This window comes from Falco punctatus (assembly GCF_963210335.1).
Source record: "Falco punctatus genome assembly, chromosome: 3".
NCBI classification, from domain to species: domain Eukaryota; kingdom Metazoa; phylum Chordata; class Aves; order Falconiformes; family Falconidae; genus Falco; species Falco punctatus.
Genome location: NC_137582.1, coordinates 86,621,515 through 86,635,733, shown reverse-complemented (window position 1 = coordinate 86,635,733; position 14,219 = coordinate 86,621,515). Strand labels below are relative to the sequence as shown.

The window sequence follows — 14,219 nt, the reverse complement described above, 5'->3', positions numbered from 1 at the left end:
AACAATTTTGTTGAGATTTGATTTCTAAGTTACTTATAGAGAAAAGACAAAGAAGAATAATAGTATTTTAATAATATGAGTAGGGAAAGTAAAGATCTGTTTATTGTTTGCCAGCAGAGACCTCTTTTTTTGAGCTTTCTCTTTCACATGAAAAAGCTTTAAAATATCACAGAACCAGTTAGGACTGAAATGGTAACGAAACACACAGAGTTTGTGGCTTTTGTTGGATCAATACATGCCAGCACAGAACTGGCTACTCAGGGCCTCCTGGTCCCCCCGACACCAAACTGCACATTCATTTGTGGCAACCTTACCCATTTTCCTCATCAACCCCAGGTCAAGAGAAATTGCCTTCCAGAGAAGAATAAGCTGGTTTAACCTTATTAAAGAACCCCACACCTTCACAAACCAGCCTCATTGTAAGTCCACTCACCCCAGAGCCAAGGGGCACCAGGATGAATGACAGACCAACTAACTTCGGCTGCTCTTCTCTGCACTTGTCCCTGTCAGGACACTGAAATCCCACTGTATTCTGGGGGCTCGATGAGACATAAATCAAGTATTGCCAACTGAAAATGTCAGCTAACAGTGGTGGAGTGGCGTGAGAGCAGTTTATAACTCTGTGTCATTCTTACAAAGAGCGTAATCCTCCCTTATGGGGCTACTGATTTATGCCTCAGAGAACCCTCCCAAGCCATTAATTGTACTGTAAATCAACTACTCCCTCCACCCAACATCAGTGCTCCTGAAGAAACTAGACTATTCGTAGGAAAGAGGACATTGGCCACTGATTCATTCAAAGACCTTAGACATATACTTGTGACAAACTTTTCCAAATTGGAACCTAAATTTTAGGCACCTAAAGCCATATTTATAGACAGTTAAAGGAACAACTGGTGCTGTCCGGAATTCAAGCTGATATTTCTTCTTTTCATGTCACAGCATTAACAAAGCTATCAAGCTGCAACAAGGGTTTTACCATCACATACCAGGTTAATCCCAACACATAGTTCCCACGCCTTGCCCCAGCACAGCCACCAACCCCCCACAAGGCTTCAAAAGTTCATCTACTGTCCATGCTGTTTCTTCATCCTATGCAGGCCAGTCCACCCTGATTCTTACCTCTACTATGTCTGGAGTCCTCCTTCTCCAGACTGCTCTTCCAGTCAGCCTCTCCTCATTCAGGCTCCCTTCTTCTCCTAGGGTCTCTCCTACATCCAGGGGGTGGGTAGGGGTGGGTGGGTGTCTGTGGGTGTGCGTGCACACTCTCTCACTCTCCTCCTTCCAGATCTCTCCTTCTCCAGTACTCCTCTTCATACTGCCCACCTCACCCATACCCCTTAGAGCTATTTCACTACTTAGCAGGAACCAGCCACAGCTGCACATTAACCACATCAGCCAACCCACCACCCCTGAAGCCATCCCACAGCTGTATATTATCAATGTTAATTAAACCAGCTTCATTCCTCTATAATTCCTCTACATTTTCACATGGTCTTTCCTTAAGTACCTGTGAACGACACAGTACATGAAGCCAGAGAGACCATTGGTCTGAATCAACAGGGCCATTTTTGTGTTGCTTCTAGCAGTTCAAACTGAAGGTACTGGAGATCAGCCTCTTCTGTCAGGTCCTTAGAGGTGTGTCATTATGGCTAAAGTTTAAAGGCATTGCAAAGCATCAATAAGTAATGTTTTCAGATTGCTTTGGGAAGCTCAGATCAAAGACTTGCCATCCATCTGAAGGGTCTGCACTGTGCACAGCCATTCAGTGGGAGTACTCCATTTTCCTACCAATTGCAAAGAAACAGTGTAGAAAACCGAGACAGGACAAAGAAAGCTGCTAACTGCTCAAAAGTCCTACTGACTTTGGATTCATATCAATGAATTCATGTTACTCCTTGTTAATTCAGCTGCAGGAACTGTATACATGTGGACTCGAGCTGAGGCAAAGGCAAAATAAATGCAAAGGCATCCTCCCTTAGCTTTCTTTCTCAGTAGAATTAATGACCTGGCATTATGTGATGCTTATAAAGACCAAAGAACATGCAGATGGACAACAATTCAGGTCAAACCAAAATGCATTCAATCACAGTAACCCGATCATGTGATGTCCCGTCAAAACATTCATCTGAAGGTTTGGAAGATAGATGTAAATGTTAAAAACTCAGAGAACTTCATAGAAATTAATCTACCTTCTGCCTTTCTTGCCCTGTTATCTTGAAGGATTTTTTTGCATAAAGCAGACTCTTAACTCTTAATTTTTTTTTTTTTTTTTTCTACTGGTAGTCATTTCTCTCTTCTCTCTTCTACGCATCTGTACAAGAGATTTTAACTTGCTGTCAGGAAGAAGAGAAGTGCAGACATGCCATTGGAATCAGGAAACTCTTCAAGACTATTAATGTTGGCTTAATTTTTAAGAATGGGCCAAATCTTAAACCCAGATCCATTATATATTAATAAGTGAAAAATATTTTTGACTCATTTAAGTTTGAAGCCTAAAAGTTACCGCAGGAACAGGATGTACCCGTCTTCCTATGAGAGCAAAAATTGTGCAAGGATGCCAGGCTCTCAGCAATTAATTATAGACTAGAAGACAAAAATTGAAATGACAAGAATTGACACCTGACTATAAATGTAGGAACCTTTTTAAACTAATAGGAAATGGGGGGTGGGGGGGCAGGAATACTGCAGAGTTATTGATTCCTGATTGTGCTGCAGAGCAAACGTGGAAGCAATGCCACAGCCAGGGCAGAGGGGTGAATTATTTTAGAATTTGAATGACAGCTGTCAAAAATATTATGACCCTTACAGGGCTTGATAGACTGATACAAGCTTGAAAATTGAGCCACTCAGAGAGTTATTAAGCCATATATAGATGTGTGGCAAAACCAGACACTAAGTAAAGCCAGCCCTGTGGAATCAGTTTAAAGGCAAAAGCAATACCATCAAATATCCTTCTATATTTTGCCCTTATTTACAATGTTCACATTATGTTGAATTATCGCTCTTTTCAACACTGTATAGGAACTACTGCGTTCTTACAACCTGTCGTTGCCAGGCAAGAAATATGCTGGGCAAATGTCAGAATTTCTCTTGTGTGTGTCAGAAGAGGATGCCCAGACTTGTCTCTGGCTGGGAAGGAACAACAGAACTGTAAATGCCAAGTACCACAAAGCCACTTGTCAATCTTTCCCTCCCTGCCACCTACAACCCTTATGACTGTGACAGATACAGGCTCTGGTTGCATTTGCTAGTGGGTTATTGATGTCCCTTTCCTTGGAAGAACTTTCTTTTGGCTCCACATGGTACTTTATGCCCAACCTTCTAGTCTGCTGCTATGAGGGAAAGGTGCAGTATTTGATATGACATCAGAAGGGGCTAAATCCCATTTTGAAGAAAGCTACGCTGCTGTCCTGGTTTCAAACCTCAAGATTTAAAACTGTGAGATGAAGATGATCTTTACTTCCCTGGGCCAAGTCACATGAAGGAGCAGTCCTCTGCTCCTCCAAGCACACACAGGAACTACAAGTGTAGGCTTTATGATTTCTATTGCATTGCAAGGAACCAGAGGTACAGCACACAGCAACACTATAGTGCATAAGGTACTAAAATAACCCAACCAAACCCCATGAAACCTGAGGTCTGAAAGAAAGGAAAAACCCAAACACTAAAGATGGACTGTGTAAAATCAGCTGTCTGAATCTCATCCTCGTTGGTCAGGTTACAGAAAACATTTAACCACATAATAAACCCGTAAATGAATTAAGACAAGGAAAACCAATTGCAAAGGAGGGGAAAAATAATCCAAATTGAAACAACATTTTCTAGTTTTCTATAATAATTAATTCAATTTAAGTTCAAAACAAGACAGTTGCACATTCAGAAAACAGATACCTGGAACCTAATTATTGCTTTTTCATATGGACTACAGCCCTGCTCTGGAGATGCTGGCCAAGATGGATTTGTAGCTGTACTTTAAAGATTACATGTTGATCGTAATCAGAGTGGAACTCCTTGCTCAGGGCATTTCCCATTTTAAAAGTTTAGAGTGGTTGAAAATGCATCTGGTCACATTAACAATAAAGGAATGGATCAATGGCTGTTAAAGATTAAGTAACTTCTTCCTGGATCAGTATGCCTTTGAGCTTCACGTCACTGAAGGGTGGGAGAATATTCTGCTGAATGACCACTTAGACACTTGCCTGTTGTTCTACTCTTGCATAGCTGAGCATTGATGTCACCCATTGCATCAGCTACCAAGAAGGGAAACGCCATTTTACCCCTCTGGGCTTTCGCCTCTTTATTCACCGACAGATTCTAAGGCTGGAAAGAACAGTAAGTCCACAGGGTTTAAGGAATCTATATGAGAAAGTCCATGTGCTCAGTCCAGCAACCTTTGTCTGGCTGAAGTGTGTCTTGTAAAGAGGGACAGCGCCTTCTGCTGCAATGACTTCTGCCAAGAAAAGGGTGCAGAGTAGTCAAGTCATCTTTCATTCTTTCTTTCTTAGGCTACATCAAGATGATTAAGTTGTTCAAAAGTCTGTTTTCCAACCCTCAAATACATGTAGCATCTACTTCAAAGTTTGTCACCTCTCTTTTCGTATAAAGAATGCTAAGGCTTAGGATTCCAACTTGCCTTGATTGTCGCTTTCTGTAATCGTGCACTCATCCAAATGAATCAAAAGAAGGAGGACACAGAAGGTCTATGTAGGCTAGGAAATCTTGACACTATACAAAGATATTGCTAAAGGAGGGACTTCTCTTAGACTGCCACTGCAATACTGTCCTTTTCAACAGTTACTGATGTTGTACTGTAACAGCAAAAAGAACAGCTGCAGTGTTGCTACAATATGAGCTGTGTGACCCAAAAGTTCCCAGGCTACTTTCCTAAGGTGTCAGCAAGCAAACATACACACAGAAGTTCCCAGGAGTTTCTCCATGTCTTCCATCAACGTTCTTCTCTCTTTCTGCCAAACAAAACTGCCCCAGGGGAGCAGTGACACAGCGGAGGCCTTGACAGGCAGAAGTCAGGGCTCCGAGCTCTCCTGAACAGCTGGTCTCTCGGCACGCACTGAGCAAGCAGCCAGTGATGCCACCACAGCTTGAGAAACTCACAGGAAAAAAGTGCTTTTTACTTTTCAAGATTCATAAAGCAATCTTTCCTGTGGAAGGAATGGGCTTCTCTGTCAAAGTCATGTCTGATTTTCAGGGTGTGTTTGTGGTTTTTTTGTCCTTTTGAGAAGAACTATTCATTCAGTATCATTATTGCAAAAGTAGAAACAGGAGGAAAAAAAAATAAGAAGACTTTATGTTAATGACATAATGATCATTAGTGATCATAGATACTAATGGTATCCTTTCCTTACCTCATTGAATATTGACCTTCAGATTTCTCATTGTGGCTGCACTTGTGAAAGCTAAAGCAGCCTACCTGGAATATCATGCAAATGGGACTTAAACCAATAGAATGGGGTGGCTGGTGTTGCTTCCTTTGGCTCCTTACTGATCCAGCACAGAGCAAACTCTTTGATGATATATTAAATGGAAGTTCTGGCCAGTCATTACTGAACTTGGGATCTTACTCAGTTATGTATCCTTTGCCAATCAGAGTACTTTGTAACTAGTTCCTAGCTTGCTTTCTTTGCTTTATTTTTCTCTGAATGGACACGTAGAGCTGCTATACATTAAAACCCAGCTGTTCTCTATCTCCCTAAAGTATGTAAGACAGCTTTATATGAAACAGTTTGTTGAGGTAGTTGAAACTTTAAATTCACTGATATTTTAAAATCCACTTCCATTGCAATTTAGAATAGAAAAAAAATGTTCACTATGGACATGGAAATTCTGAAAACATTCTGCTTCAGAAATCTTCAAATATAAATGTGAAATCTGCTGCGCACCATTTGGGGTCAACTTAGATTCAGAACAGTGTATAACAATCAAAAAGCGTATGTGTTCCATGATAACTCAATGCAGGTTTTGTCTACATTTGCACTGCTGGGGAGTAACTCATATTTTAGAAGCTTAATAATTAGTTTCACAAGTGATGATGAAAAGTAGAGCACTGTATTTTCCCTAGGGCTTTCATTAGTATCTCCAGGTTCACGTCCCTCAAGACATAGATCTCTTAACAGAATATTAACTCCAGTTTTCCAATGGAGTTTTATTGTAAAAAGATTGTGGTTTTCTGACTTTCTTCACTTAAGGGATTTAGATTAAATTGTGTCTAGATATAGTCAACTGTTGATAAGATTTGTGATTTCTAGTAGATAGGAAGATTTAACTATAAATAAAAGAAATTTTATCATATAATAGATTACCATGATAGATCACATTTTCAAACCAGACTAATGCAGAGTAAAATCAGAGTAATGCAACTAAAATTACTGTAGTTGCTCTAGATTTAAATCAGAAGGACAGATCATGATCTGCACCCATAAGCAGTGTCTCTTATGTAAAAGAGGGATAAAAATATATGTAGCATTATATATATTTTATATATATATATATATGCACTATAAGAACATCCATATGCAATCCACCTCACTGAAACTGTCCTCGCTTCCTCGCCTCGATACTGGCTGAACACTTAGGTAACCATGCAAGTGTAGAAAAATATTTACAACTATTTATCCTAGCAATAATGTATGGTTCATAATCATCCTCATCACAAACCAGTGAAACGGTACTTTGGTACTCGCCATCCTTCAACAATTTTTTTTCTTTCATGGATTTGTACAATTCCTTTTTGTACACATCCACAAAGTCATGCCAGAAGGAGTTCCAAAGCATAAGTACATCTTGTGTGAAGAATCATCTTTCTCTGATTGTTTTCAACCAACCTCTGCTAGTTTCAGTTGAATGACTTCATCCTTAGGTGGAAGGATAGCATTGTCAAGTAACACTGAACTCTTGTAAAACAAAACAGTAAACAAAATCTATCAATCCGTTGTGCTTTCTCTAGGGTAGTTCCAGAGGATAGCTCAGGCTAAGAAATCACAGCTTAAATTATTGTAAAAGGTCGTAGTGAGCCTCAGTGTAATGTGGTACCTACTAAGTACAGGAGTGGTATCACACATGCTTCATGCAAGTATCTGTAGGACTTGAGAGGTCTCTAAATCAGCAGTTGTCCCCACCCTCCCTTGCGTTCTGCCTCAGGGCTCTTACTCGCTGTCTGCAGGAAAAGTTCCATTGATGTGCTTGGGATCTGGCTTTACCAGTCAGCACCGCTGCCATGGCAGCAGGCATGCAGAGCTGGAATGCCTGAGCCCTTTTGGTGCTAGAAATTCTGTAAATCTGATAATTCCTCCTTGAAAAATGGCCTGGTGACCTTCTAAAGAAGCAGACACCCAGAGATGCTTTCTATCTGACAGACATTATCAAAAATAACTTATGAGTCATTCTCTTAGGGTAATGAGGGGAAAAAAAAAAGGAAAAAATATAAACCTTATTTGTGTTTTATGCTTTACATTTAAAGCACATTCTTTACAAAGAAAACATACTATAGCTTAAACTTCACCAGTGGGATGAAGTTGCTTTTATGTCTCACCTATTTTGGTAAGTTTACAGCCCGGTTTCCCTATTACAGACCACTACTCCTTTTAGAGGTGGATCCAGAGCAAAGATGACCAGAATTTTTGTCCATACTGCAATCTCTAGTTGTTTATCTTCCTGCTCCTCAAGACAGCCTGTCTCCAGGATGATTCTGGAACATCTCAGAAGGTAGGTGCACTTTGGAACGTCCAGTGCTGTGGGCTGTTGGATTCCCCCTGACCCTGCTTCAGTCTGGGGTCTTTAACACCGCTTCTGCATCTCTAATTCATATGGATTTAGGATTCATTGATTAGATTTGCTATGAGTTCCATATAAAATCCAACACACCAGAAACAACAGAGAAAATAGTAATGGTAATAAGATCTTTTGTTTGAATATCATCTTGGCTTACATATAAGGATCCACTAAGGATGTTATTTCTGAGCTCTTTAAATAAACCCTTTAAAGAAAATTATTTTCATAGGCCAGACCTGAATCTGCAAACCAAGATAAATTTTTCTTACCATAATCAGCTTCCTAAACCATCTCCCAACCATCTCACAGTGTATGATAAAAGACTTAGTTAAAAGCTTTTACCTGTGGAAACCGTAGCCAGATCAGCGCTTGACTGAGACTGCGATGATTATAACGATGAACAGCAGAACAGCCAGCGCAACAGAGAGAAGGCAGCACTTCATCTTCCTGGCTCGTAGCTAAGAGGAGAAAAGACAAAGAAATAAATACATAGACATTTAACCCAAAGATGGACAGTAAATCCACAAAGAAATGTTGCTAATTTTCCACTGGAAGGACTATTTGAAACAAGTCAATACAACATGGAGAATTTCTATATTTTTTGGACTGACTCATCCTGGGCAATCCAGATTCTTCCTTTTCAGTGAAAATTCCGCTTAATTACAATCACCTTCTCTACACTACTTTCTTCCTGCTTAAATCCTTGTTTGTGTGATATTAAAATTCCAGACTGCTTGGAGGGCTGGACTTGGGTAAGGCTGTTCAGTTTGGTTTTGGTCTGAGTGTGTCAAATCTGTTTCTGGCTGCCAGGAGAAGACGGTCTCCTGTAAGACAAAGAGGTCTCTCTCCAACCTGCTGTGCAATGAAATCTAGCCAAGCAAGAAGGCAGGCTCTTTACAGGGCAGGCAAATGTACCTCCAGCATTATCCACCCTGATTTCATTCAAATTAAGATATGGTAAAAGAGGTTCTACAGCATTCTAATTTTGACATCTGTTTCTACTTAAACCCATCAGCCTTCCCAGTGACCTTCATAGGACATAATGTTGTTTGTTCCCATTTAAAAACTTTTGCAGATAGTTCAATTCCTCTTCCTCCTTTTTGGATGTATTAGAAGAATGGTGTTTCTATGACCCCGCAGCGTCAGTAATCCTCTTATGCAACACAGACACATACAAAAAGTAACTTCAATGAAACAGACAATTTGCTTGAGACCAGATTAGCCAGTCCTCCAGCCACCAGACTTGATAACACCATCTCAACAAGATAAACCAATTGCTTTTGCCCAGAGTTCTTTACGTTTCATACAACTGAAGCAGCTCTCTCACAGGACATTATGTCGATGTTACTGCTGTTACCCACTTTTCCTTCCTTTCTTCCCCTAACTGCTGTAGTCAGGTCTCCCAGCCTGCCTCAGATCCTTTACTAACTGCTTTACACCACTCTGCACCGCACTGCATTTCCCAGAGAGACACAGTTCCCCAGTTGTTTTGTTCTACAGATGTTTTGGCTCTTATACAGCAGGTGACAGAAGAGTCATCTCTTCCACCGGTGCTCGAAAGTGCAGTGCTTCATTCCCTTGCAACCCTCCCAGGGCCCATCTGTTTTGCTTTGCAGAGCTGGAGAAGTGCTTCCAGCAGGGAACTGTGATGCACGATCTGTCCTCTCCTCCAGAATCAACCACCAACCAAACTGGTGCTCTTTATTAAAGCGTGGATTTCCAGATTATTATTTTTTTAAAAAAAATTAAATGCTGTGTTGTCCTGCCTCCATAGCATATAATCAGTGATTCATCTTGGCTCTCTACTTTTGCAATTACTCACACAGAATGTTTCCTTTGGGTTTCGTTTAAAAAAAAAAAAAAAAAAAAAAAAAAGTTGTTTTAAATATATCATTCCATGTACATGTGTTAAGAAGAATCTTTTTGTCAGGTATGCTTGGAAGAAGTGTGCAGGGGGACACTATTCTCCCCTCCCTAAAGTCCTACTTGGGGTCACTCATTTGCTCACACTTTTCAAGCAGTCTACTGTGAGTTTTTGGGAGGAGACTATAGGTGCACAAAGGTGATGCTCGCTTTAACAATTTTTTTCAAACACAAAGTGATGTTTCTTCATAGTGGTGCTGCACTTGCAGCCTTCGTTTCTAGGGGGGTAACTACAATGCATCCTGAAAGCTGAGTGCATGAGAAAACAGGCCTGCTACAGCATCCTCTCTTCTTTTAACCTTGATTGATTCCAAGACAAAACAGGATCCCTTTGCTTCAAACTGCAGACTACCTTAACACACCTAGATGTCCTTGTCCACTTCTAAAACACCGGAGACTTTGTTTGGTCAGCAGAGGATGCTGATGGGTCATTTAGCATCAAGCAGCATTCTCAAATATTCCTAACGAGACTTTCAAAGCTTTACAGTTGCCACTTCAGATGGATTTTCCATCAGTCCCTTTGCAGAGAGATTCCCTTGGTTTGCTCCTTCTAGCATTGCGAAGTCCTGTTTACTCTTACTTTGCACTTTACATAGTCTCTCCCCCCTCTCATTTTTTCTTTTTTATAACTAATATAAAGCAAACATAAAACTCCATCATAAACAGACTAACAGACTAATCAGAGGGTAGAAGAGATGCAGCCAAACCTTCATTCTGGTATTTGGTTCACATTTTATGACCTTGTCCTGGCTGGTAAGTCAGGATAATTATTCCTGCTCTGTTTACAGCATCTCTTAGTGGATTTAGTATTACTGTCCTTCACAGCCATATAATCTGTAGCAGGATTCTCCTGTTAATTCCTAGTTCTTGCTTTACTTTATATTTCAATAAGGAAAATGTTCGGTTCTTTGAGTCCCTTTAGTCTCCAGTCATAAATTTGTACATGCTGGAAGAGCAGTAGAAACACAGCTTCTGAGCCCTGCCCAAGTTTTTCTACACACACTGAGGAAGAGTGGCCATATACCCCAGCTCCTTTTGTCACTCAGGTGGAAAAATACTGATACATGAGCAAAAGGCAGCAGTTCCCCTCAAGGTAAAGATGCACACACTGCTTCAGGAAGGGCTATGTGAGCATCACATCACATTAAAAGTATGACTTGACACCCCATGGAGTTCACCAACCCTGTCCTGTGAAGAAGTCAAGCTTGCATTTTGGTGAGCTCTTGTGACCCATTCCCTGCCCTTATTAGAGGAGAAAGATGTTAGCCCTGAGCAGGTTGAACAGGTTGTTCTATTCATCAGAAAGAATCTGCAGACCATGGCATGGGCACCCTCACCTGAATATTACATAAATATATGCTAATAAACAGCATACTTCATAATATTACATACAACAAACTCTACTTAGTACATCTAAGTTAGGTTAACAGAATCTGATTGCTAAACCAAGATTATAAATGGTGTCTTAATGCCATCACTGTCATTCTTGAGGGAAGCTGCAAGACAAAAAGAAACACATCCGTATGTCTTTAATAATCCCAAGGCATCAACACACACTGGAAGTACATCAGCATCAGAAATGCAAGCACTCAACAGCTAGGAAGTGTTAGTATGTTTCCCATGTATGGATATATAAGTAGTACTTCGCCCCACCCCCCACCCCCTGCCATCTCTCTCAAGCAGGATCTCTGCCTTATCCTGTAAATGGGTAATTATTAAGCTATGTACATAATGAATTATAATTTTTACTTATCTACTCAAGTTTTCTGGGAATGTCCATCTAAAGCCATGTTCACATGAGACCACATAAACCTTTCACTTAACATAAAGATTCTAATTTTCCCATGTGAGTTCCATGACCACAGAATAATATAATTAATACTCTCCATCTCAAACATTAATGCATGCAGTGATTGGTTTATGTTCACTTTAAGTCAAGGAAGTGGAGACACAAGCCATGGGTGGAAGTATAGCTGATATCAAGAGAATTCCAATTCTCCAAAGGAGGAAAAAAAAAGAAGAAAAAAATGTGATTCATGATGCCGTTCCTTGTGTCAAGGTTAATCTATGCTTACATGGAAATGTTAAATCATTTGCAAATCTATAACAGTATCATTTCTCACCAGGGCAAGTTCCCTATTGCCCTGAGACAGATACTACTAGGTTTCTGCCTCAGAATTAGCAGAGCTGCAGCCACAAAAAATTTAAGGAGGAAGAAAAAAAAAGCAAACGCAACAAAAAACCAAACCACCTGTAAAATGAATCATTTATTTTACAACATAATTCTTCAGGGAGCTTTGCATTTTTATAACCTTTCCATGCATCCAACTAATCCACAGTTGATTTTGCTCAACTTTTTCCAGCTCTTTTTTTCACTCAGCTGCTGAAGACTTTTCCTTCACGCTAGGGAATAAAGCTATTCCCTATTCTCCTTGACTTTCCTGGGCTCCAGCACTGAGGGAGTAAGAAATTTGTCAGAGACTTGGAAGTTTTGCCAAACATTCCTAGAGGTCAAAAAAAGGTATGACTGCTTTCTCCCATTTTTTTCCTGCTAAATTGCAAAGCCCTGTCCACATATGAGGCACTATAATAATAATAATAATAATAATAATAATAATAATACCAAAACACAAACAAACCAAAAAACCAACTCCTAAAAACCCACATTCCTCCCAGGGAAACTGCATTTTGGGAAACACTGAGTCCCTTTAACTATCACTTAAAATGAGTATCTAAATAGAGATACAGAAATCAATGCAACAAACAAAATTTCAGGCTGAATATGGGAAAAGTTTAAAGCTACCAGAAAGTACTATGTTCTGCTAGAAAATGTACAAGAAATAACTGTAAGTGGTACAATCTGATTACATTTTAAATATACTAGCTTACCCTGAACTTTGCATGGTATGCTGTTCCCTGCTCTAGTTTTATAGTTCTGTCCCAACCTGTTGTAAGCCCATTTCCCATAACCAAGAATCTGTTGATTAAATTGGAGCTAATCTATTTTCGTTGTACACATTCTCCCAAGATGAAAAGAATACAGCGTGGGACAAAAACCCGTAATCCTGTAGTAAGAGGTAATGGCTTTTTACAGTTATTTTTGCTAGGCTCTCTGGGTTTTTTAGTAAAACGGTGTAGGTAAAGATATATTTTAATCTTGCCATTTTTTTTGATATATTTTAATCTTTAAAGAGACATGTGAAATAGGAGAGAAAAGCAGGGAAGGAATGAGCAAGGCTATTTAGGGACACAGCTGAGAAGCACTTTATATTGACAGGCGAACTGGTTGTGACTGAGTCTGGAAGAATCCTGTCCCTCATTGTTTCATAAAAATAAGCTGCACGTCATATTTTACAGCCTAGAAGATATTTATTTCTTGGGGGTGAAATGTGAAATGTTGAAGGACATTCTAATTATGTCACAACAGAGAGTTAAATAATTAAAAACTATTAAAGCCCATTACAGCCCCAAGCCCAGAAAAGCGAACTTCATCTTGGAAATTCCTAAGCAAATGCATTTACAAGGAGGAAAGAAATGTTTTCTTGCCGAAGATTCAAATGCTAGCTGTAGCAAAGCATAAATAACAGGAGAGGCTAGAGGAAATGGTTTTTCCTGTATTTGTATAGAATAGGAAAAAATATGTTTGATTCACATATGGAAAAACAGCACTGTGCTTCTCTACCCTCCATGGATTGGTTACAGTGTACACGGCAAGGCAGGAAGGTCGAGACTTCACAATTGGCTCTACAAAGGAGGCAAAAAGCCCTAGAAATAGGCATTTTAGTTCAGGCAGGGATTTGTACTAGAAGAGCTGCTCTATTCTTGGAACCTCAGAGCATGTGACACTGCTTCAGAGTAGAGACATACCCTACGACTCCACGGTTGTAGTATTTTCTAGGTCTCCTGCAGGACAAAAGCATTAGGCAGGTTGCTGTCATTAGCTAAATTAATTTCACCAATACCTCACCTCCTTATTCCATCTGTCCCTGTTCTTAGCCCTTGGACTTGGATAAGGATGATGATAGCAGAGAAAGAGCATTGCCCAAGACGGTTAACCCAAGACCATGGTTCTATGTACTTCCCTCTCGCAATGCCAAATAATGTATGCAGCTGACACACCGTAGGGTTTTCGGTTAGGTTGTAGGGGCAAGAACTTGTCTGCAAGGAAAGGAGGTCCATTTTTCAGTCATTGTTTTTTAGCTAGGTTATTATGGTAAGCAAGCAAAAAGCTACCCTGTACTCAGTACTGAAAGGCTCAATAAAACTACCCATTTTTACCTAACATAAGAAATGCTTATGCTTGTTTAAAAGACAATTTTAAAATAATGAACAAATCATGAAACATTTTCCAACAGAGCCGGGATTACAAACACTTCTGAAAGTACAGTTCTACTACTTGAACAAAGACACCATTGAAGATTTATCTGCCATGGAGATCTATTTCCTGCAAACCCATCCAGCAAATAAAACCCCAAAATGATTGAATTTAGAAACCACACAGTAACAGC

The 14,219-nt window shown here is 39.9% G+C and overlaps 1 protein-coding gene across 9 annotated transcripts in view; it reads right to left on the bottom strand.

Annotated features, from left to right (window-relative positions):
* TSNARE1 (t-SNARE domain containing 1) overlaps window positions 1-14,219 on the bottom strand; it is a 515,090-nt gene that overhangs the window by 65,125 nt on the left and 435,746 nt on the right. For all 9 annotated transcript variants that reach the window (XM_080380503.1, XM_080380509.1, XM_080380504.1 and 6 more), the window contains one exon: window positions 8,131-8,246. In XM_080380503.1, coding sequence (XP_080236629.1) covers window positions 8,131-8,246 — 116 coding nt within the window. Of the gene's footprint in view, window positions 1-8,130; window positions 8,247-14,219 lie in introns of those variants that run through there.